Source organism: Bufo bufo, chromosome 9 (assembly GCF_905171765.1).
Source record: "Bufo bufo chromosome 9, aBufBuf1.1, whole genome shotgun sequence".
Lineage (NCBI taxonomy): Eukaryota > Metazoa > Chordata > Amphibia > Anura > Bufonidae > Bufo > Bufo bufo.
In genome coordinates, this window is record NC_053397.1 from 187339645 (window position 1) to 187365944 (window position 26300).

At 42.1% G+C, this 26300-nt stretch overlaps 1 protein-coding gene across 1 annotated transcript in view; it reads left to right on the forward strand.

The window, feature by feature from the left end:
* The window catches only part of CACNA1E (calcium voltage-gated channel subunit alpha1 E), a 638268-nt gene that overhangs the window by 372645 nt on the left and 239323 nt on the right, over positions 1–26300 (forward strand). Inside the window, exons 3-4 of the mRNA XM_040406914.1 lie at positions 2638–2743; positions 21022–21161. Coding sequence (XP_040262848.1) covers positions 2638–2743; positions 21022–21161 — 246 coding nt within the window. The remainder of the gene's footprint in view (positions 1–2637; positions 2744–21021; positions 21162–26300) is intronic.

Consider the following 26300-nt stretch of genomic DNA (forward strand, 5'->3'; position numbering starts at 1 on the left):
CTTTCAGTCATAGAGCTTTTTTTGGGTCTTCTCCTAATTCTATGAAGCTGCCTCATGTTACCTTTCTGTTTGGATGTTGGTGACATTTTGTCAGCTTCAGTTAAGGTTTACATTGAAGGAGGCGGCCCGCAGAGACACATCAGGACTTCTTTATACACCTCGATACACTGTAACGCTATTTAACTAAAATAGAACGGCAGGAACACCTCACTAACCTACCATTTCACAGGCTTCCTCAAAACCGCAAATCCTTGGATAGAAACGCTACACTGGCGGGTCTTTGTTAAACAATAAATCATTCAAAAAATAATCATAAAGTAGTTAATTAAAAGAAACTAAGTACTGAGAACGTTGTTACTCACAAGTGTATGGTTTATTCTAAATATCCAGAAAGCGAGTTTAAAGGCTGTTTTGTTGATTTACATGCATTTTGGGCAAAAAAAAGGTTATGTAATAGTTTTTTTAAAATAAAAAATGTAACTTTAGTTTTTGCAGTTTGTGTTTTACAGTACATAGCAGCTGCAGAATGCCATCCTGTGGTAAATTTTGTGGTAAATCTTGTGGTAAATCCTGATGTCAGACTAAGTCAGTTTAGAAAATTGTTCAAAAAAGGATAGACAGTATTCCACTATAAATGGCATTCTACAGCTGCTATATACTGTGAAGCCTAGAAGCTGCAGAAGCTGAACAGTGCAACATTTTTAACAAAACTTATAATAAAAATGGCTCCTAAGATATCAGCCTATAAAAAGTTATAAACATGTTTTGTTTTATATCATATGCTTACTAAAAAATCTGATTTGTTAAATAAAAATATTTCATGGGGGAAGGGGGTTTGAGAGGAGAATAAGGAAAGGGTCCAAGAGCTTAAAAGAGAATTTCCATCTCAGACATTGATGGCATATCGCTGGGAAATGACATCAGTGTCAGATAGGTGCGAGTTCCACCTCCGAGATCCACTCCTATATCCAGATCGGGGCCCCCGAAGTGAAGGGAAAGCAGCCTTGCATACGTGGCCACCCTCTGTCCACCGCTATGGGAGTTCCAAAAATAGCTGAGCACTGGCTTGGCTATTTTTGTTAGTCCAAAAGCAGCGGATGGAAGGGTGACTGTGCATGCGTGGTGTGCGCATCATTCATCATTATGGGACTTCCGAAAATTGTGTGCTTGGCTATTTATGGGACTCCCATAGCAGTGATTGTAGAGCATGCCACACATGCGAGGTCTGCTCTCCTTCACTTTGAGGGCCCTTTTCTGGAGATAGGAGCGAGTCCTAAAGGTGGGACTTGCACATATTTGACATTGATAACATATCCTGAGATTGCAGAATAATTAATAAATAGGGGGGCTCACACTACTGCGTATTGGATATTGGAGGGTTCACTATCGGTTTGGGCCACCTAATCCCAATCTTCCAATAATAAATATGTAAATAAGATAGGCACTCCTCCTTCTAGTATGTATGTAGGATAAAAAAATTATTAACGTCAAAAGAATAAAAAATATTGTATCACCAATTGTATATTGCAATGAAAAATAATAATAATAATAATAATAATAAAAAAATAAAAATAAAAATGTAGTTAGTGATTCATTGTTATTCATTATCCATTGTTCCACATGATTAAACAGTCCATGAAATATAATCCTCCAAGCAATAATTCATATTTGAAAAGAGTATCAAATCCTTTATACTGTGTTTTGGTGAAAGGATATGAGATCCGTTATGTTTTGGTTGCGTTTTGGTTGCGTTTTGAATGAATATATAATATATAATATATATATACATATATCAGATGAGAAAATAAATATAATAGATGAAAATGTCCCAAAAGTTCATTTTAAAAATTAAAATTCCCATAAACATGATCGATACTTGATCTTTGTAAACTTGATCAGTAATACTGTAGATCTCCATGATTATATATTGAACAATTCACATATGGGAATTAGTATATTCAAAGTTTATTCAAAGGATATTGAGATTGCTATACCCCTTTACACCTTCAACCCGGAGCCAGGATGAGGGCTAGGCCTTTGGAGCCATTGAAAAAAATGATTGGTGGGGTATTGAGGGATAGTTAAATGAATGACTGTCCCTCTTTTCTTCCTCCGCTCATACTGATCTGCTTTACATCACTTGTCTTATCTACCTCATTACTCCGATGTACTTTGGTGTATAAATTTGTGAATCTTCAGACACTGTCTTAAGAGACGCCTGAAGAAGAGGCCCAAGTAGCCTCGAAAGCTTGCAATTGTGTCATCGTCTTTTCAGTTAGCCATTATTAACCACTGAGGAATCTCAATCTTTTTTCATCTGATTGTCCTTCTGACAGATATAATGCTGAACTTCAAGGACCTACATTGGTGGGACATATTCTCAAACCTCTTTGGCACTAAAAAAGCTTGTTCTACCCCATAAATTACTAGAATGAAATGGATGTTGCTTGTTATGATATTGTCTTGAGGCTGGTTGGGTATTACAACCCTAGGACTCCCAGTCGATTCATTTTTGTGATTGGTCTCAAGTCACAGATATTTAAAGGTACACATTTCCTTTAATTGTATTCCACAACATCTGTACATGTATCTGTGTTTTTCCCCGGAATGGTCTATTTTCCTTAACTGTTGTTCTACTCCTTTTGAATACATGATCCTTGCCACAATCATCGCAAACTGCATCGTCCTTGCTCTGGAGCAGCATCTTCCAGGAGATGACAAGACGCCTATGGCTCGTAGATTGGTAAGTCGTTTACAGTAAATCATTAACCCTTTATGTTCTTGTTTTTCTGTCTGATCCTCTGTTTTGCTAATTCTAATGTAAAACTGATGCTTAATGTTGCAGAATCCAAAAGTTAAAGGAGAGTACCCTAGGACCGGTAAATCCTGGTGCCTGGGATATATTCATAGTTCTAGTTACTAAAGACTTTTCATAAGTTATCCTCTTTCACTTTACCATCATGTGACACAACAGAAAGAAGGAATTTTTTTAAACTCAGTTTTCATAGAAAGATCTATTTTTCCCGAATAACTGTATACTTATACTGTTATGGTTTGGCAGTACTACAGTATGCTACTGAAAATTAAGGACAAAATTAAATATTGTCCTTCTGTAGCAGAAGTGTAACGGTCGCGTACACACACACACAGGGGGGAGGGAAGTGACCACTGCGCTCCACCCTTACCCCTGGCCCTGCCTACTTGCCTCGCGAGTCCTAATGACAGGGGACAACTGGACGGCAATCCCTAACTTGGAGTAAGTGCAGGGATGACAGACAGACAAACAACAGGACGTGAACGGACCGAGTCAATACCAGGAAAGCTGCAAAGTACAAATGGAGCAAGCAGAGAATTGTCAGGAGAAGCCGGGGTCATAAATACCAGGAGAGCAGAGAAGTACAAGAGGAGTCCTAAGAGAGTAGTCAGGTGGGAGCCGAGGTCACAATACCAGGACGGATGCGCAGTACAGGAGGATCAGGCAAAAGGATGGTCAAGGAACAGTATCAGGTAAGTATTCAGCAGTCCAACAAATACCAGGAACCTAGAAATTAACAGGCAACCTGTAGCCAGCAGGCTGCCTGTATTTATAGTGGGGAGTGAGGGTCATGTGACGTGGCCAGCGTCACATGACCGACAGACCAACCAGTCGAGCACCGAGTGATCAGCTCGGCGCTCAAGGCAGACTTAGGAGCAAGGAGCCACCCAGCTAGTAAAGCCGCCCTGGGAATGAGGTCAAACACAGAACCTCATTCCAAAAGCTAAGCAACAGTTCTGCGGGCAATGGGGGACCGAGTGCACCTTCGGAACCCCGTGACAGTACCCCCCCTTTTACGAGGGGCCACCGGACCCAAGACTTCAGGCGATGGCTTTTCAGGGTGTACTAAATGAAATTTACGAACAAGTCTAGGAGCATGAACCTCCCTGGCAGGTACCCAAGATCTCTCTTCAGGTCCATACCCCTTCCAGTGAATCAGGTACTGCAAGGAATTACGCACCTTCCTGACATCCACTATTTTAGACACCACATACTCGACAGCATCATTAACAAGAACTGGCGGAGGCGAGGCTTTTGATGGTACTACCGGTTCAAAATATTTTTTAAGCAGAGATTTATGGAACACATTATGAATGTGGAATGACTCAGGCAGCTCCAACCTAAAAGATACCGGGTTAATTACTTCCGTGATCTTATATGGTCCAATAAAACGAGGAGCAAATTTTTTAGAAGTTACCTTGAGAGATAGATTCTTGGAGGACAACCATACTTTATCCCCAACCTGAAAGTTTACCCCCCTTGAACGTCTCCTATCGGCCTTGAGAACATTGAGCCTTTTCTAGGTTCGATTGAACCCGGGCCCAAACTGTGCACAGTTCGGAGGAGAGTTTATCAGCTTCAGGGTTAGAGGAGGAGACGGACGACCCAGAATGAAAACGGGGATGAAAACCATGGTTACAAAAGAAAGGGGAGACCCCAGCAAAAGAATTGACACGGTTATTCAGAGCAAATTCAGCCAACGGAAGGAATTTGACCCATAATTGCTGGTCATCAGCAACATACAACCTCAGGAATTGTTCCACAGACTGATTAAGGCGTTCAGTCTGCCCATTACTCTCAGGATGGTAGGCGGAAGAAAAAGACAACGAAATTTTACATCTTTGACAGAAGGCCCTCCAGAATTTGGACACAAACTGCACACCCCTGTCCGAAACAATATTTTCCGGGATACCATGCAATCGAACAATTTCTTTCACAAAAATAGACGCCAGGGTTTTGGCATTCGGGAGTTTAGACAGGGGAATGAAATGGACCATCTTGCTAAACCTATCCACCACTACCCACACTACAGTCTTACCCTCCGCCAGCGGTAGGTCAGTTATAAAGTCCATCGAGATATGGGACCAGGGTCTACTGGGAATGGGTAGGGGTCGTAGGTTACCAGCAGGGCGAGTCCTAGGTGTCTTGGACCTGGCACAAACCTCACAGGCTGACACATAGGACTTGACATCCCTAGTTAGAGTGGGCCACCAATAAGATCTAGAAACCAGATCCTTAGTGCCCTCAACACCCGGATGTCCACAAAAGGCAGAATCGTGACACTCACCCAACAACTGGAGACGAAATTGTACGGGAACAAACAACTTATCTGTTGGGGTGGATACCGGTGCCATATGTTGTTCCGACCTAATGCGAGCCAAGATATCCTGGGTAAGAGCTGCTAAGAAGACTTTTGCTGGTAGGATGGATTCAGGTGGTACCTCAGTAGGTTGAAAAGCCTGGAAGCTCCGAGATAATGCGTCCACCTTCACATTTTTACTTCCCGGCCTGAACGTGATGGAAAAATCAAAACGAGTAAAAAACAGAGCCCATCTGGCTTGACGGGGATTCAACCTCTTAGCAGACTCGAGAAACATAAGGTTTTTATGGTCAGTGACAACAGTTACACAATGCCTTGCCCCCTCCAGAAAATGCCTCCACTCCTCAAATGCCCATTTAATGGCCAGCAGCTCCCTATTCCCTATGTCGTAGTTTCTCTCCGTGGGAGAGAATTTCCTGGAGAAGAAGGCACATGGTCTCAGATTAGTGAGGCTGGCAGGACCTTGTGAAAGGACTGCTCCTGCGCCGTCCTCGGACGCATCCACCTCCACAATAAAAGGTTTCTCCTGATCAGGCTGGATCAGAATGGGAGCGCTACTGAATGCCTTATTTAATTTTTCAAATGAAGAAATGGCCTCAGTAGACTAATTCTCCAAATCCGACCCTTTCTTAGTAAGGTCGGTCAACGGTTTAGCAATTACGGAAAAATTCATAATAAATTTACGATAGTAATTGGCGAAACCTAAGAACCGTTGTAAGGCCTTTAAGGATGAAGGTCTTACCCATTCCTTAATTGCTAGTACCTTACCAGGATCCATCTTGAAGGCGTGAGGAGTCAGAACATGCCCTTAGAAACAGAATCTCCTGCACACCAAAGACACATTTCTCTTGTTTAGCGGATAGCTGATTCTCCCTCAACACCTCTAATACTTGTCTAACATGAGACACATGGGATTCGAAGTCAGGAGAGAATATCAAAATGTCGTCAAGATAGACAATAACAAATTTACCTAAGAATTCCCTAAGAATGTCATTCATGAAGTTTTGGAACACAGCTGGGGCATTGCTGAGTCCAAAAGGCATCACCTGATATTCAAAGTGTCCTACCGGAGTATTGAACGCCGTGTTCCATTCGTCTCCCTCCTTGATTCGGATTAGATTGTATGCCCCTTTCAGGTCAATTTTGGAAAACCAGGTTGCCCCCAGGACCTGGTTAAATAAATCCGGAATCAATGGGAGGGAGTATCTATTCTGGACAGTGATTTTATTTAATCTCCGGTAATCGATACATGGCCTAAGACCACCATCTTTTTTCTTAACGAAGAAAAACCCCGCCCCCATAGGAGAGATAGAAGGTCTAATATGCCCTTTACCAAGGCTCTCCTTAATATAATCTTCCATGGCCTTGCGTTCGGGCATAGAAAGATTATAAATTCGTCCTTTAGGAAACTTGGCCCCCTCTACTAGCTCTATGGTACAATCATAAGGTCTATGGGGGGGTAGAACCTCTGGGGTTGGTGATGAGAATACATCAGAATATTCTCTAACAACAGAGGGTAAAGTATCAGACTTTACTGAGACCCCAGCCTGTACCACGGACAGGCACGAGTCACACTTAGGCCCCCATCTCACCAACTCCCCATTGGACCAATCTATAGTGGGGTTATGTAGTCGGAGCCAAGGCAACCCTAGTACCACCTCAGCAGGTAGGTTCTCCAGGACTAGAAGCGAACATCTCTCTGAGTGGCACACACCCACGGTTAGAGAAATCTCCGAGGTACATAAGCTCACCGTACCACCAATAAGAGGAGTAGCATCAATAGCCATGACATGGATAGGAGTTGGTAAGGCAAACATAGGAATACCCAATCTAACAGCATACTCAGAGTCAATAAAGCTAGCCGCTGAGCCAGAATCAATAAAGGCCTTACCCGCCCATTTATCTACTCCCAGAGAAATCGTAATGGGTACCGAAAGCTTACATTTAGAAAATTCAGGGTGTACCTGGTCTTTAGGTTGCCTTGCCTTAGGAGACTTGACAGAGAGGACCTTCTTAGGACACTGGTTGATCCAATGGTCAGAATCTCCACAGTAAAAGCATTCTCCACGTCTGCGGCGAAGATTCCCTCGGGTCATGCCAACCTGCATGGGTTCCTCGGTGGAGACCTCAGCATTGTCTCTGGGATAGGCCTCTGGCTGGAGCACCATCGGGGAAGAGAACTGTTGTTCCTGTCGTCTCTCTCTAACCCATCGGTCAAGTCGGACAACAAGGGTCATCATCTCCTCTAAGGTCTCTGGAAGTTGATAACTGACCAGAAGATCCTTTAATTTATCAGACAGACCTGACCTGAACTGACTCTTCAGGGCTGGTTCGTTCCATCCTGAGGGGACACACCACCTTCTGAATTGGGTGCAATAATCCTCCACTGGTAAATTGCCCTGAACCAGTGCCTTTAGAGCCGTCTCGGCTACTAGAGCCCTGTCTGGTTCATCATAGAGGGTACCTAGGGCCTGAAAGAACCCCTCCACAGAATATAAACAACTGGCGCCAGCAGGTAAAGAGAACGCCCAGTCCTGGGGATCACCCTGTAATCGGGAAATGATAATGCCCACGCGTTGACTCTCGGGGCCAGAGGACACGGGGTGCAAACGGAAGTAAAGTTTACAACTCTCCTTAAAAGAGAGAAACTTCTTCCGGTCTCCAGAAAAGGTTTCTGGGAGCTTAATCTGGGGCTCAAAATGCGGACTGGAGGCCTGAGGAGTGGAAGAGCCTTGCCCTAACTCAAAAGAGCTGAGTTTTTCCCCTAACTCCTGCACCATCTGCGTCAGATTAGAGACATAGTCAGTCAGGGTCACCAGAGGATTCATAATACAGTGGTTATTGGGCCTGTTAATCTGTAACGGTCGCGTACACACACACACAGGGGGAGGGAAGTGACCACTGCGCTCCACCCTTACCCCTGGCCCTGCCTACTTGCCTCGCGAGTCCTAATGACAGGGGACAACTGGACGGCAATCCCTAACTTGGAGTAAGTGCAGGTATGACAGACAGACAAACAACAGGACGTGAATGGACCGAGTCAATACCAGGAAAGCTGCAAAGTACAAATGGAGCAAGCAGAGAATTGTCAGGAGAAGCCGGGGTCATAAATACCAGGAGAGCAGAGAAGTACAAGAGGAGTCCTAAGAGAGTAGTCAGGTGGGAGCCGAGGTCACAATACCAGGACGGATGCGCAGTACAGGAGGATCAGGCAAAAGGATGGTCAAGGAACAGTATCAGGTAAGTATTCAGCAGTCCAACAAATACCAGGAACCTAGAAATTAACAGGCAACCTGTAGCCAGCAGGCTGCCTGTATTTATAGTGGGGAGTGAGGGTCATGTGACGTGGCCAGCGTCACATGACCGACAGACCAACCAGTCGAGCACCGAGTGATCAGCTCGGCGCTCAAGGCAGACTTAGGAGCAAGGAGCCACCCAGCTAGTAAAGCCGCCCTGGGAATGAGGTCAAACACAGAACCTCATTCCAAAAGCTAAGCAACAGTTCTGCGGGCAATGGGGGACCGAGTGCACCTTCGGAACCCCGTGACAAGTAGTCGGAGAGATAAAAGTTCTTAATTGGTGAGAAATGTAATTTCAATTTGTGACTTACAAGGAAGGTAATCCTATCAGAACAGGGAAGGTAATCCTCATCAGAATAGTAGGTGGAGAATTGGAATGACTAAGAATGAAAGCACATTTGCTCTCTTAATAGGCTGTGAGAAGCCCTGACCAACCACATTACTGGGGACAGCACAGGGAAATGTGGTGCTCTTACTGAGTCACCACCCCTCACTCCTCTCTAGTTTGACTGATGGTCTGACCGATAGTGTTAAATGAGACTTTCTGCTGTTCTAAAGGTCCAGACAGAGAGAAAGTTAAATGGGTATTCCTTTTGTGGTAAGGGATAGGGAACAACATTATAATCCTTCCACTGGACTACCACTAACCATTAAAATGGGGACCCTGTACCCATAAGGGCCTCCCAAAATGAACAGATTGGCAGGTCAGACATAAGCACTGCTACTCTATTCATCCCTATGAGAGTTTCGGAAATAGCCGAGCACTGTACTTGGCTGTCTCCGGAACTCCCATAGAGATGAATGGAGCGAAGCATAGAGATTTCATGTGTCTAGCTTCCTTTATTTAAGTCTGTGGCAGTTATGACTAGAGCTAAGTAAGCTTGGTTTCAAAATCGTTGCTTGCAATCGTTGAACGAGGACCTTTTTCCAGGTGATATGATTGCTACAAAGGTGCAGGGCTTTTTACAATAGGAAGAGGAAGCTCAAGAAAACAAAAATGCATCCACCACGTGATTATCATATGAGCGGGGCAGAATTTCATCCTCTGTTAGTGAACGTTCAAGGTTCCTGCACAATAATGAGATGTTGAAACCAATAATGAATTTATACACAAGGAATATTAGAAATCTCCATAACCTTCCATTGTACAGTGGATGAACTTTTTTTGCTGGAACTGAAATAAGGCTTTAAATGTAATGTTAGAAGCTATCATTTCTAAAAGCTAAAAACATCAGCAATAGTACTGTATACAAAATATATATGGCTTCTACAAGTAAGGCTGAGATTACTTTTAAAAGGCACAAACAAGGATGTACTGTACAGCAGATCAATATGGACAAGCACTTTTATCTTATTGAACCATTGACCATGAAACATTTGGCTCAGGCCATGTGCATTATAATGAGGTGTCTTCAAAAAAAGTCATTGATTGCCTGTCTTCCATTCAATCATATTTAATGTTGGTTATCCATATAATTGGCTGATGAATTGTCCCATAAATTGTTTCTGATATTACCCTTGTCAGTATTGCAGGATCCTTCTTTTTTTTTCTCTAGTTTTGTTGCATATTCTTATGCCGAAGAATGACTATTTACAGTACAGAAAAATAAAAAAAAATATAAAAATGTAATCTTTAAGCAAAGAATATTCTAATAAGTTGAAACATCATGTTGGGGTTATTCAAAATATTAACATGAAAAATGTCATTTCAACCTATAAATGTATACATTTGATAAGGCTGCAGGCAACATGCATGAATATATACCGTAGGCATCTACATCCTTCTTAATTAGGGTTTTCCCCTATGTTCTGGAATAAATCCATAAATGTTATACAAAATAGTGGACAAATAAGATCAGTTTGATTGACCCTGGATTTTGCAAAAAAAATAAAAATAAAAAAGTGTAACTATCGACAGTTTCAATTAATTTCTATGGGGATTAAAGGGAACCTGTCACCTGCAAAACACATATTAAACCGACCACAGTACCCTACAGTATCCCCCAGTGTGTTGCTAATCATATTTTTCTTTGCTCTTTGCGTTTCTTCATACTTCATACTCGGTTGGCTCTGTCTCCAAATCAGACTTGAAGTCAAGGGGGCAGCGGCCTCCTTGCTTCAAGTAAAGCTAAGCCCGCCCCTTACCCCTCCTCTACAATTAGATTGACATGCTGCCGGGATCACGCTCTTCTAGCGCATGCCTGTTACAGCGTGACGGCCGGGCGCGCGCGCAATCAAACTGTCCGGAGCATCCGCAGTCAGCAAAATGTAGGCGGGTGAGTGAGGATCGCGCTGTATCAGGCAGCGTACCGCGCATGCACTAGAAGAGCGCGATCCCGGCAGCATGTCCATCTAAATGTAGAGGAGGGGTAAGGGGCGGACTTAGCTTTACTTGAAGCAAGGAGGCCGCTGCCCCCTTGACTTCAAGCCTGACTCGGAGACAACGCCAACCGACATTAAAACAACGTTTTTAACAAGTATGAAGAAACGCAAAGAGCAAAGAAAAATATGATTAGCAACACACTGGGGGATACTGTAAGGTAGTGTGGTCAGTTTAATATGCGTTTTGCAGGTGACACGTTCCTTTTAAGCAGGCAGAGCCATTTGCACAGAGGTTGTACAGAGGTAAGTTCCTGCAAGTCTGGCAGAGTTCAGTCATAAGCATAAGTCAGGCAGTGATCAGGGCAGGCAGCAGACAAGAGAGCTCGTCAGGAAAATAAGTAGAAGGAGAAGCAAAAATGCACATCAAAACAGAGTGGAACCAAATGGACCTTTTGGTTCAGTCCCAGAGTTGTATGGGTGGACCCTAAAGAGGCTTAAAGGGCATCTGTCGGCAGATTGTAACTATGAGACTGGTTGACCTGTTACATGTGCGAAGGCATCTGTGTTGGTCCCATGTTCATATGTGCCCGCATTGCTGAGAAAAATTATGTTTTCATATATGCTAATGAGCCTCTAGGAGCAATGGGGGAGTTGCTGTTACACCTAGAGGCTCTGCGCTTTCTGCAACTGCCGCGCCTTCTGCACTTTGATTGATAGGGCCAGGCAGTGAAAATGTCATCACACCTGGCCCTGTCAATCAAATTACAGAGGGTGCAACAGTTACAGAGAAAGCTGAGCCTCTAGGTGTAATGCCAGCACCCAATTTGCACCTAGAGCCTCATTTGCATTTTTCTCAGCAATGCGGGCACATATAAACATGGGACCAACACAGATGCCTTCAGCTGCCAAGTGCACACGTAACAGGTCAGCCAGTGTCACAGGGACAAATCTACTGACAGGGTTGTCTGGAGACAACAGCACTTTAGCATGCACTGGCCCTTTAAGAGACCAGGAGGCTGTGCATGCTCATGAATCAGTAGCAAAGTGGCACCAAGCAGGGGAAAGATACTGTAGAACCAGAACCAAATATGGATTGAAAGACTGATGCTCTGAATAACATTTCATTTTTCAATTTTTCAGTTCAGCTTGAAACAGTTACTCAAAAAATACAAAAAGAAAAGCATACAGGATATAACAATAGTGTGAACAGGCCCTTAGTTATCTTTGAAGCGTGCGTCCAGTTGTACGACACTTTTCTACAAAGTATAAATGAATAGCAAAGGTGACTATAAGAAACTTTGTAAGATATATACTGTATAGTTAATGAGAAATGCTTTGGTGTGCTTTTATCATGCTGCTTTGCTCTTTCCTTGTTTTAACAGTGAAGTCTATGGAGAGAGGAGGAGGCTACTGGATGACAGGCACAAACTACAGTTTCTTAGATCTTCATCACTTAGCACTTTACTATATCTAGTAGGATAAGGCTCTACCATTATTTAGAGTAAAGCAATACATCACTTACTCGCTGGCAAAAGCCTCCTCATCCCTCCTCCTCTCTTCATAGACTGTTGTATGTGGGGCTTCTAGAGATAAGAGGCTGAGTGAAGGGAAAGAGGAGGAAAGTATTCTGAGAAGCCCAGGAGGAAGCATAATTCTGTAATAAGATATATTGCAAAGTTTTGTATATTCACCTTTACTATTCATTTTTGAAAACCTAACTGGAGGTATACTTTAGCTATTGGAAAACTGAAAGTCGCATTGAGTTGCATTTGACTGCAGAACACTATATTTCTCCATGTGACTTTATTTCCCCTTAACTGGATTAAAAAATACCTTAGTTTCTCAAACAACCATCACGAGGAACGCAGTGTTTATCAATGAACTTAAGACTGTTTCCAGTTACTTACCAAAAGTACATCGAGAACAGCCACGTTCACCAGTATTAGATTTCGATGAATCATTCCATCTGTCTTCCCATATGACTTGGCTGCTGGGGTAGGAAACTGTATGGTCTAGATTTTCAATGAGCCAAACAGTCTATTCTGGAACACCGACTGCTATCCAGTGCTATGTCCTGATGTTTCTCCTGTCCACTAAGACAAGCAGAAAATCTACATCCTCAATGTGTTTTTTAAAGAGGTTGCTCCACATGGACATTTATGGCATATCAATAGGACATGTCCTAAATGTTCAATAGGTGTGGTTCTGACCTGGGACTTGCTTCTATCTCAAGAACTGGGGCCTTAGTGTGAATAAAGTGTGCTCGGCTATTTTTGGAAGCCCCATAGCAGCGAATAAAATGGACATTGCGCATTCTTGGCCAGTTCTCTATTCACTTTTATGGGACTGCTGAAAATAGCTGAGCTAGAGCTTAGATATTTTTGGACGTCCCATAACAGTGAATGAAGAAAGAGGCATGTGTGCCCAGTTTTTAAGATAGGAGCTGGTTCCGTACCTATCTGACATTTATGGCATATCCAATCAATATACCATAGGTATACAGATGGGATAACCCCTTCAAAAACCCATTCACATACAGAGGACAGAACATAGAGACAGGGTACACAACCCTTTTGGTACCGGCGATCAGGAGCCTGGCAATAAATTCTGCAGAGACACTGCCATTGAGAACATTTGCAGCCAACACAAGTAGGCAGCACACTGCGGATAGATTCATACAATAAAATTCAATACTAATTGCATAAATGTGTGTGTAATGAGCTCCATCTAGTGGTGGAAGCATGCAGCAAGAATTACAGTCAGGTCCATAAATATTGGGACATCAACACAATTCTAACATTTTTGGCTCTATACACCACCACAATGGATTTGAAATGAAACAAACAAGATGTGCTTTAACTGCAGACTGTCAGCTTTAATTTGAGGGTATTTACATCCAAATCAGGTAAACAATGTAGGAATTACAACAGTTTGCATATGTGCCTCCGACTTGTTAAGGGGCCAAAAGTAATGGGACAATTGTCTTCTCAGCTGTTCCATGGCCAGGTGTGTGTTATTCCCTCATTATCCCAATTACAATGAGCAGATAAAAGGTCCAGAGTTAATTTCAAGTCTGCTATTTGCAATTGGAATCTTTTGTTGTCAACTCTCAAGATGAGATCCAAAGAGCTGTCACTATCAGTGAAGCAAGCCATCATTAGGCTGAAAAAACAAAACAAACCCATCAGAGAGATAGCAAAAACATTAGGCGTGGCCAAAACAACTGTTTGGAACATTCTTAAAAAGAAGGAACGCACCGGTGAGCTCAGCCACACCAAAAGACCCGGAAGACCACAGAAAACAACTATCTTGAATGACCGAAGAATTATTTCCCTGGTGAAGAAAACACCCTTCACAACAGTTGGCCAGATCAAGAACACTCTCCAGGAGGTAGGTGTATGTGTGTCAAAGTCAACAATCAAGGGAAGACTTCACCAGAGTCAATACAGAGGGTTCACCACAAGATGTAAACCATTGGGGAGCCTCAAAAACAGGAAGGCCATATTAGAGTTTGCCAAACGGCATCTAAAAAAGCCTTCACAGTTCTGGAACAACATCCTATAGACAGATGAGACCAAGATCAACTTGTACCAGAGTGAAGGGAAGAGAAGTGTATGGAGAAGGAAAGGAACTGCTCATGATCCTAAGCATAACACCTCATCAGTAAAGCATGGTGGTGGTAGTGTCATGGCGTGGGCATGTATGGCTGCCAATGGAACTGCTTCTCTTGTATTTATTGATGATGTGACTGCTGACAAAAGTAGCAGGATGAATTCTGAAGTGTTTCGGGCAATATTATCTGCTCATATTCAGCCAAATGCTTCAGAACTCCTTGGACGGCGCTTCACAGTGCAGATGGACAATGACCCAAAGCATACTGCAAAAGCAACCAAAGAGTTTTTTAAGGGAAAGAAGTGGAATGTTCTGCAATGGCCTAGTCAATCACCTGACCTGAATCCAATTGAGCATTTCACTTGCTGAAGACAAAACTGAAGGGAAAATGCCCCAAGAAGAAGCAGAAACTGAAGACAGTTGCAGTAGAGGCCTGGCAGAGCATCGCCAGGGATGAAACCCAGCGTCTGGTGATGCCTATGCATTCCAGACTTCAGGCTGTAATTGACTGCAAAGGATTTGCAACCAAGTATTAAAAAGTGAAAGTTTGATTTATGATTATTATTCTGTCCTATTACTTTTGGTTCCTTAACAAGTGGGAGGCACATTTGCAAACTGTTGTAATTCCTGCACTGTTCACCTGATTTGGATGTAAATATCCTCAAATTAAAGCTAACAGTCTGCAGGTAAAGCACATCTCGTTCGTTTCATTTCAAATCCATTGTGGTGGTGTATAGAGCCAAAAATGTTAGAATTGTGTCGATGTCCCAATATTTATGGACCTGACTGTATATCATCTACCAAGGAAAAAAAGATTGCTCCTCTATACATACACAGTATATTATAAAACTACACGCTGTACAGTTGTGGACCTCATAAAAGAATAATGATCATTAACATAAAGAAAAGCATATTACATTTGGCAGAGATATTTGGGGGGATTTGGGTGAGTTACGAGTCTTACTATAGTTTTACTATGGGGCTTTACGATTCCCATCTAAACCCTTGGTCTGCATGTTAATACTTTTAAATTCACTACAGATTCCCCCAGTATCCATTGAAGTGTATAATTTCAGACTTACCTATCACCAATGACCCAACATCTTGCTCAGAAGAGCAGCCTACATCAAATGGAATGAAAAGGGAATGGCAGCTCCAAAATCCAGGCATACAAATGACCAATAGTTCTGTAAGGAAAACCTCATTCATTTAAAGGGCACTGACCTGCTGAACCTTGTAGAGCTCCGCAAGGGAGGTGAGTCCGATGAGGCTTGCAGCCACCTGTCCTCCTATGCAAGACAGGTGGAGCAGCGCAGGGGCAGTGAGCCTCAACAAGACTCATTTCCCTCTGAGCGCTTGTACATGCTTTGGGATTCGCATGTCAGTACTGTAAGGCCCCTTTCACACGAGTTTTGGGTGCAATGCGTGACGTGAACGCATAGCACCCGCACTGAATCCTGACCCATTCATTTTAATGTGTCTGTGTACATGAGTGTTTTTTTCTCACGCATCAGTTCTGCATTGCGTGAAAAACGCAGCATGTTCTATATTCTGTGTTTTTCACGCAGCCCAGGCCCCATAGAAGTGAATGGGGCTTCAGTGAAAAATGCATTGCATACAGAAGCAAGTGCGGATGCAATGCGTTTTTCACTGATGGTTGCTAGGAGATGTTGTTTGTAAACTTCAGTTTTTTATCACGCATGTGAAAAACGCATCAAAACGCATTGCACCCGCGCAGAAAAAACTTAACGCAATTGCAGACAAAACTGACTGAACTTGCTTGCAAACTGGTGCGAGTTTCACTGAACGCACCCTGAACGCATCCGGACCTAATCCGTCAAGCTCGTGTGAAAGAGGCCTAAGGCTGGTTTCACACAGGCGTTGCGGATTGGGGCCGGATGCGTTCAGGGTGCGTTCAGTGAAACTCGTACTATTTTGCAAGCAAGTTCAGTCAGTTTTGTCTGCGGTTGCGTTTAGTTGTTCAGTTTTTTCCGCGCGGGTGCAATGCGTTTTGATGCGTTTTTCACGCGTGTGATAAAAAACTGCATGTTTACAAACAACATCTCTTAGCAACCATCAGTGAAAAACGCATCGCACCCGCACTTGCTTGCGGATGCAATGCGTTTTTCACGCAGCCCCATTCACTTCTATGGGGAAAGGACTGCGTGAAAAACGCAGAATATAGAACATGCTGCGATTTTCACGCAACGCAGAACTGATGCGAGAAAAACAACGCTCATGTACACAGACCCATTGAAATGAATGGGTCAGGATTCAGTGCGGGTGCTATGCGTTCACGTCACGCATTGCACCCGCACGGAAAACTCGCTCGTGTGAAAGGGGCCTAAAGGTACTGACTGCCATCACAATGAGTGCAGCTTAGTGTAGGTTGACAAGGATCTGACTAGTCAAGAAGGTGTGTCCCCACAGTCTGATGCTGTCAGTGCCCCAGTATCAAACTGTGTAGGAATACACCTCTTTGACAAAGGGAATGGTAACACATACAGTAGTTGTCAATGTATTCATGCATTTAAAGGAGGAATAATAGAAGACCTACACAAAGCCCCAGAGCTGTATATTTTATGGGGAATGCAAGTAATCATGAAGAAAACATGTCTGATGTGGTGACAGGTCCTCTTCATGGCTTAGCTGCCTTATGCCAATATATACAGTCGTGGCCAAAAGTTTTGAGAATTACATAAATATTGGAAATTGGAAAAGTTGCTGCTTAAGTTTTTATAATAGCAATTTGCATATACTCCAGAATGTTATGAAGAGTGATCAGATGAATTGCACAGTCCTTCTTTGCCATGAAAATTAACTTAATCCCAAAAAAACCTTTCCACTGCATTTCATTGCTGTCCTTAAAGGACCTGCTGAGATCATTTCAGTAATCGTCTTGTTAACTCAGGTGGGAATGTTGACGAGCACAAGGCTGGAGATCATTATGTCAGGCTGATTGGGTTAAAATGGCAGACTTGACATGTTAAAAGGAGGTTGATACTTGAAATCATTGTTCTTCCATTGTTAACCATGGTGACCTGCAAAAAAACGCGTGCAGCCATCATTGCGTTGCATAAAAATGGCTTCACAGGCAAGGATATTGTGGCTACTAAGATTGCACCTCAATCAACAATTTATAGGATCATCAAGAACTTCAAGGAAAGAGGTTCAATTCTTGTTAAGAAGCCTTCAGGGCGTCCAAGAAAGTCCAGCAAGCGCCAGGATCGTCTCCTAAAGAGGATTCACCTGCGGAATCGGAGTGCCACCAGTGCAGAGCTTGCTCAGGAATGGCAGCAGGCAGGTGTGAGCGCATCTGCATGCACAGTGAGGCGAAGACTTTTGGAAGATGGCCTGGTGTCAAGAAGGGCAGCAAAGAAGCCACTTCTCTCCAGAAAAAACATCAGGGACAGATGAATTCATGAATAACCCTTCTGCAGAAAGTATGGTGAATGGACTGCTGAGGACTGGGGCAAAGTCATATTCTCCGATGAAGCCTCTTTCCGATTGTTTGGGGCATCTGGAAAAAGGCTTGTCCGGAGAAGAAATGGTGAGCGCTACCATCAGTCCTGTGTCATGCCAACAGTAAAGCATCCTGAGACCATTCATGTGTGGGGTTGCTTCTCATCCAAGGGAGTGGGCTCACTCACAATTTTGCCCAAAAACACAGCCATGAATAAAGAATGGTACCAAAACACCCTCCAACAGCAACTTCTTCCAACAATCCAACAACAGTTTGGTGAAGAACAATGCATTTTCCAGCACGATGGAGCACCGTGCCATAAGGCAAAAGTGATAACTAAGTGGCTCAGGGACCAAAACATTGACATTTTGGGTCCATGGCCTGGAAACTCCCCAGATCTTAATCCCATTGAGAACTTGTGGTCAATCCTCAAGAGGCGGGTGGACAAACAAAAACCCACTAATTCTGACAAACTCCAAGAAGTGATTATGGAAGAATGAGAGCATGCCCAGTCGAATTGCAGAGGTCCTGAAAAAGAAGGGCCAACACTGCAAATACTGACTCTTTGCATAAATGTCATGTAATTGTCGATAAAAGCCTTTGAAACGTATGAAGTGCGTGTAATTATATTTCACTACATCACAGAAACAACTGAAACAAAGATCTAAAAGCAGTTTAGCAGCAAACTTTGTGAAAACTAATATTTGTGTCATTCTCAAAACTTTTGGCCACGACTGTACACAGTATTATAGTCTCAGGGCTGGATTTATTCCATCATATGATTTGGCGACCTATATCTCAAGGATTCTAGGCCTTCACTGTGCCTGTCAGTTATAAACGGTGACATTCTGAATACATTTTTGCTACGTATTTGAGAAAGTTTGAAGGTTTGTTCCCAATCAGCCTTCTTGTGACCTGAATGGCTCAACTCTCATATCATTACATGATAGTATCCTGGTTTCCTTCCATCAATTTCACTTCCATTTGCAGCACTGATAAAAAGGGGATGGTAACTAATGATGCACTTTTTCTGGTTAATTATGTAATAGTTTATCCCTATTCACATGTAGGAACTATTCAATGTAGTTTTCATATGTACAGCCTAGGGATGAGCGAATCAATTTTAACCCAACAATTTGTCTCTTAAGAAAGAGTTCTTCACCTGTAAGGAACTGTCCCGACAGGTAAAGAAGCACCCACCTGCCTGTTGACTGACAGGGCCGGACATTTCTGGGTAGGAATGCCAAATTTGAGTTTTGGTGCCTGTGCCACTCCTCGGATTAGCATCGCAGGGTCCAGAGTGCCAGGGCCGAGGAGAGATGTCCAGTCATCTCAATCAACAGGTGAAGAACTCTTGCTAATGAGACAAACTGATTCACTCATTCATAATACAGACATAAAAAAAAGAGCAACATTTTTCTTACAAAATACTGTATCACCTGTACCAATAGGCATCAAACAGTATTGGGAAAAAAGGTCACGTAATTACTCAGACTTTTTTGTCCACTGTTTCTGGACTTCCACTTCAGTTTGATGTAGAGTACTTTTCGAGGGTACTATTCTTGAACGCTTCTGTGCTGGAAATGGGTACTTGTCTCAGGATATTTATGGGCCCACTCAAACTGCAGGGATGAGATTCCAAATCAATAATGTATAAAATGTATTCACATAGTGTAGATCCAACGCCACATTAGAAAGGGGTTAAATAAAAACTTAAGCATCCTCTGTACATGTGATTAAATAAAAAAAAGAAGCAAAACTTAGCCCTTTTCTCACATGCTGTTAAGGCTACACTCCAATCCTTCCTACTGCTGATGTCATCTCCCTGGCAGCAGTGGTGACCTCTCGTGTACACATGTCACCATGCAGCCTATCAGTGGCCTCAGGAGTAATCAGGGTGTCACTGCGGAGGCCAGTGATTGGCTGCAGCGGTGACCTGTATGCATGGAATGTCACTGCTTCAGCTGGGAAGATGACATCAGCAGCAGAGAGGACCGGAGCACAGCGCTGGAAAAAGCTGGGGAGAATAGGGGTAAGTATTGACTCTTTTTTTTCTCAACACTTAGGAACTACCAGTAAGTGAAGGTTGGGACATTACATCAGTTTAACTTCAGTATATGGACTGTATATATGTATCTACAAAAATACTTGAAACCAGTTCAAAACCATGTACTTTAGGCAGCCGAACATAAATATAAAAATTCAAATCCTACATGATGTTTCACTCAAAACTGAGAAATATATGAAGAAATCTTCTCTTTGTGTCTAAGGAGATCAGCATGTACCACCTTTTCCATCTTGCAAGCCTATGTCTGGATGTAAGACAACTCTTTGCAGCAGATGCCTCCCCCCTCTGCCATATTACTGTTATAATTTATTTGTAGAGTTCGTGATGCTTAAAGAGGTTTGAGTTATCCCCTATCCACAGGATAGAAGACACCTAGCTGATCAGTTGGAGTCCGACTGTTTGGACATCACTGCTTTCGAGAACGGGGGTGCCGATCCCCTATTATGATGGAGCGGCTGGGTGCATGCTGTTCTCAACTATCTCAGGCAGTCCCATAGAGAATGAATGGAGCGTCAGGACGCACTTGCGGCCTGTTTCTTCATCAGGATGAGGAACCCACTTTCCACTTTCCAGAATCGAGACCCCCAACCCAACAGTCAGACCCCCGCCGATCAGTTAGTTATTCTCTATCCTGTGGATAACGGATATCTTCAAAACTAGGCACAACCCCTTTAAAAATGAGTGTACCACATCAACCATATATTTTTTCATAAAAGTATATGATAGGTTTGAGTCTGACATCTGGGAACCCAATCATGACCTGAGACTCTGCTTCTATCCAGTTGTGCTTCCACAGTTGTTCTTGGTAGAAATGTTTGAGACCATGTAAACAATGGTGAGTGGCCCAGAGGCTGGACCACCACCTATCACTCATAATTGACGGGCCACAAAAATAAGAAAAATTTTGTTTAAAGCATAGACTCTTCAATTACATGAGGCTGGCAGAGTTTTTGATATCAACACACGTGCCTTGTGTCTCTTGGCTCTATCCCTTTTTGATTTTGGCAGGGTCATCTCAATCTTGTTTTTGCTACTTGCCTTCAAGGTAAATTGTTGCTAAACGTGTTGGTGCTATCTTAGTAAAAGTGCCAGTGTTTTACAGATCTCTTTTTATATTTGCAGGAGAAGACAGAACCCTATTTTATAGGGATATTTTGCTTTGAAGCCGGAATTAAAATTGTGGCTCTGGGATTTGTGTTCCACAAAGGTTCTTACCTCCGGAATGGCTGGAACGTTATGGACTTTATTGTAGTACTCAGTGGGTGAGTGTCTTCTAGTCTTATTCTTGGTCCATTTGTGGAGTTGGTGAGTATCCGCCTCAAACTGTGTCTTATAATCACCACAATAGAGAATAAATGAAGCCTTGTTTAATATAGATTTAGCCATGTCATCAGTCCATATTTGCAAATGTCATCCACGTATGACAATTTATGCTTCATTATCTGCTGAAATGCCATAAATAAAAACAGGTAAGATATTGTAGACAAAGCAAACAAGACAAGATGAAGCGGAAATGTCAGGTGTGATGTCTTATAGATAATCCATTGGTACTGTAGGAAATATCACAGAAATTACCTGAACTCATGCAGTAAAAATATGATCACTGTAAAAGACATTTAATATGTATATTCAAAAGAGAACACTTCAGCCCTGATTCATCAAGACTGGTGGTTGCTATGATGGTCTTAATGGGCCCTGTGCTGTCAGAGGTGGCATTCCATCAGTGACAAGGTGCAGGCTTTACCATAAATGAAACGCCTCCTCTGGCGGTCCATGCGCCTGACTGAAATCTACACTAGTGCTTGCATAGATTTCAGTCACTATTTAATTATTTCAGTCATTAAATAATGATAAATGTGCCGGGGCTGATGACCCTGCCCTCGTCACACCTTTTTTTCGGAAGCCGGTCAAAGGTGGCGTAAAAAATACTAGCCGCAACTAAAAATGCTTCCTTCACAACTAGTGTTGAGGGAAGCGAGCTTTTGATCATAGATCCGAAGTTGCTTCGGTCAAAACTTTGTTTGAATGCTGTACGCAGATCTGTCTCCACACAGCATTTAAATGTATGGGCTCCGGCGAGGTGAAATTCGTTATCTCCAAAGTCGCTCGAGACTTCGCTGAATAATTTTGGACTTAGATTTTTAAGCTTGAAAACCATTTTAAAACTTGAATCTGAAGTCGGCTTCGAAACCAAGGTACCAGCCGGTACTGAAGCCGACTTCGGAATTACGTTTTAAAATTGTTTTCAAGTTTAAAAATCGATGGCCAAAGTAATTCAACGAAGTCTCGCGCAACTTCGGACATAACGAATTTCACCTTGCCGGAGCCAAAACATAGAGGCAGGTCTCCATACAGCATTCAAACAAAGTTTTGTCCGAAGCTTGTTTCGCTCAACCCTATTCACGACAATCACCTGCACAATCCATCATTTTTAATTTTTTTTTGCAAAAATAAATAAACAATATAATTACATAGAATGTTCGCATATAAGTTTTACCATGTGATAAAAATTTTTGATAGTAGTGTCCCTTTAAACTGAAATGAAAAAAGGAAGTTTTGTTCCTTTTATAGCTGCCATAGCAAAGGGTTTCCATAGTAGTGAATATATATTGTTTTTACCATATGTGCTTCGGAATTTATGCTTATGTGAATTTTAAAACAGGTTGAAAACAGCTATTGCATGATAATTGTCAACACAGGGCTGTGAATAATATGCATTAGCAATTCATATTAGGACCCAGAAAGATGCATCACATATGTGTTTTTAAGATTAAGACTTTCTTTGCATTAAAACTATGTAATTAACCTGCCCTAAATTGGAGTTAAACCAATTAACTTTTATTAATGTAATTATTGTATATCCAAAGAATTATAAAATATTGTTTATTGACGCTTATTATGATCCAAACCAGCACAGTGTAAAGCCGGCCATTTTACTAAACCTACAGAGTGTGAATAAAATATTCATCCGACTTTATCCCAGAAGACTGTAATAAAAATAAAGAGTTGATACCTGCACTGCCGCTTCAATGAATCAGATGTACCATCTAATTAAAATATTACATGTAACTAATGTTGGTCACTGCTGGGTTCGTATAAAGAGTTACTGCCACTACCCTTAGTAATAAATACTGGAAGTATAAGAATATCAAATAAAACGTACCCGCGCTGACAATGACATAAAGAATCAAGATAGTCTAGTAGTTGCCATTGATGGTATGATTTAAATCCCGCTTTAGTTTAAAAAAAAAAGAAGGGGGGGTTGCCAAATGGAGTGGAATCCAGCGAGATCTTCATCTCCGGCCCTCAGCAGTGTGCGGCTCCAGCCGGCAGCTCGTGCGTATGAGAACCCCTGAAAAATATAGGTTTTTATTTTTATTTTTTTAATACAGAGTATATATCTATCCAAAAAATAATGCACTTAATACTAAAGAGACTAAGAGGCTGTCTGCTTTGGACAGTCCTTTCTATTGGTGGGACTTTGGGGACCATTATCATTGTGTGGGGTGCCCTGGCACAGTATCAGTTTAACAGTGCCCCCAATAGCAATATTTCTCCCATTGTGCCCATACAAGCAATCAGGTCCCCCTCCCATAGTCCACCACTAGTAAAAATTCTACTTATAATGTGTGCCAGTAAAAAAAAATCACCCCTTATAATGTGCGCCCGTACAAAAATATCCCCTTATAATGTGTGCCAATAGAAAAAAATCCCCCTTATAATGTGCACCAGTGCAAAAAATACCCCCTTATAATGCGCCCCAGTGTAAAAAATACTCCCTACAATGTGTGCCAGTAGAAAAATGCACCTTGTAATGTGCTCCAATACAAAAAATACTCCTTTAAAATGTGCGCTAGTACAAAAAATAACCCCTTATAATGTGCCCTAGCACAAAAAATACTCCCTTATAATACTGTATGTATCAGTGAAAAAAAATTCCCCCTCTGTGTGCCACTACAAAAATGTCCCTTCTTAGTGCCCCAGTAGAGACATTTTCCCCATAGTGCTCCCCCACAAGCAGTGCCAGTACAGAAACATGCTCCCTTGTGTGCCAGTACAAAATGTCCCTATTAATTGCCTCCATAGTGGCCCAACAGCATGGTACCAAATAATAAAAAATAAAAAAACTCAAATACTTGACTCCATGCGGCTGTCAGCGATGTGGTGCAGGCAGTGGCATACATAGAGAAGTAAGGGACCCATAGCAAGGATCAAACCGGGCCCCCCACAAAGAACAGAAGGGCCATTTTTTCCACTGCCTCATTTGCTAAAAGTAGTTCCTTTCGAGGGTAGAGTCCTGAATAGTGAGGAGCGGCAGGGGCAATATTCGAATTCGCGATATTTTGCGAATATTTTGGTGAATATTCGTCAGAAATTAGCGAATTTGAGAATTCACCATTATTCTCTTGATTGCGGAAATCGGCAATGTAATATGCGCGTATTGCGCACGCAATACAGGTGTGGGTCACTTTTGTTACATTTTTCAAGCTGCTAGAAGTTTCCTGAGACTGGAGAAAATGGTTGGCACGACAGAACATTACAATAGCTTTATATGCAGATAGAGTGATCCAATATATTTGTGATTCCGCAAATCCACAAATCGGCAATCAATGATGCGCAAATTTTGGCGCAATACGTGCAACTTAACATTTTAGCAGGTCTGACTACATATTACTGATTGGTGCACTAAGTATTGCTGTGACATCATAGCACTATGTCTGTAGCATCTGTATGTCTGTGCATGTATGTATGGACAGCAGAGAAACAGTAATTCCTATCACACTACCTAACACCCTGCACTATCTAACCTACACTGACTATCTCCCACTAACTACTGTATCTGTATTAGATATATAAGCTAACTAACTAACTATCTAATGTAATGACACAGCAAAGCACAGAGCACAGCAATGACACTGCTGTCTCTCTCAGAACTGCAAAAAACGGCAGAAAATGGTTGCTTGGGAGGTTCTTATATAGTAAAGGGGTAGGCAACTTTCCTATTGGTTGCTAGGGATGTTGCTAAGCTCAGACAAAGACATTGCAGCCTTCTTATTGGCCCACAAACAAGAAGCAGGGAGGGATCATGGGTTCAGATGAAAAAAAAATCTTTAATATTTGCGCCCAACACTAGTCATGAACAAGTTTTCACCTCCAGTAGAAGAGGAGCACCAAAGTGCTTGTGTGCTCGAGGAGAACACTCCGCGATGCTCGGGTTTTCTACCGAGCACCTGAGCACAATGGAATAACCCCAGGGACCCCTGCTCTGAAGAGGGGAGGGTCTCGGGACTCTAGTTGGGCTTAGGAGTCCCTGCTCTGACTCCACATATAGCTATATCCATTTATGGAGTCAATGCTTCGGGACACCCCAGCGTATTTAAATTTAATTTCTGAAAAGTTTCTGCTGGGATTTGAACTCCCAACGTTGTACATTGGAGGTAATGACCTTATCCACTCAGCTATAAAGCTGATTGCTAAACTGTGCTAAACTGTGCTAAACAGAAAAACCTCATAGAAGTTTCTGATGTAGTGAGTATTCCTGAGTATTCCAGCAGACTTATTTTATATTTCTGTGCAGGCTAACATGTAGCTGTATAGTGTAGTGAATGCTTAATGTCCTTGTCTCTAATGTACAAGGTTGGGAGTTTGAATACCGGCAGAAACATTTATATATATATATATATATATATATATATATATATATATATACACGTTTTTAGCCATTATATATTTGCATATGATATTATATATTTAGAATATATAATATATTATAATATACTGTATGTAAATATATTATGGCTAAAAAAATCAGTTGTAGTTTCCCACATATTATGCATTCATATATATCAGAAATATGATTTTATATATATATATATACTGTATATATATATTGTAATTACACATTTATTTTGTGCCATCCATTTTTTACAATTATATAAAATATATAAATTTAATCTCTATTTCTCAAATGTTACTGCTAGGATTAAAACTCAGAATCTTGTACATTAGAGGTGAGGACCTTATCCACTCAGCAATAAAGCTGAATGCTAACCTGTGTCAGAAAAACCTCATAGAAGTTTCTGATGTAGTGAGTATTCCTATTTAGCAGAAGACTTATTTTATATTTCTGTGCAGGTTAACATGTAGCTCTATAGTGTAGTGGTTAACATTACTATGTACAAGGTTGGGAGTTTGAATCCTGGCAGAAACTTTTCAGAAATAGATGCTAAATTACATTTAAATACACTGACTTGAGCATTGTGCTCGAGCACACACGGTGTTTGGCCAAACTCTGCAATGTGCCGAGCAAAGCAATGCTTGAGCCGAACTGGTGTTCGGCCGAGCATGCTTGATCAACACTAGAGATTATTCCAACTGGGCCCCATAGCCCATAACCTCCA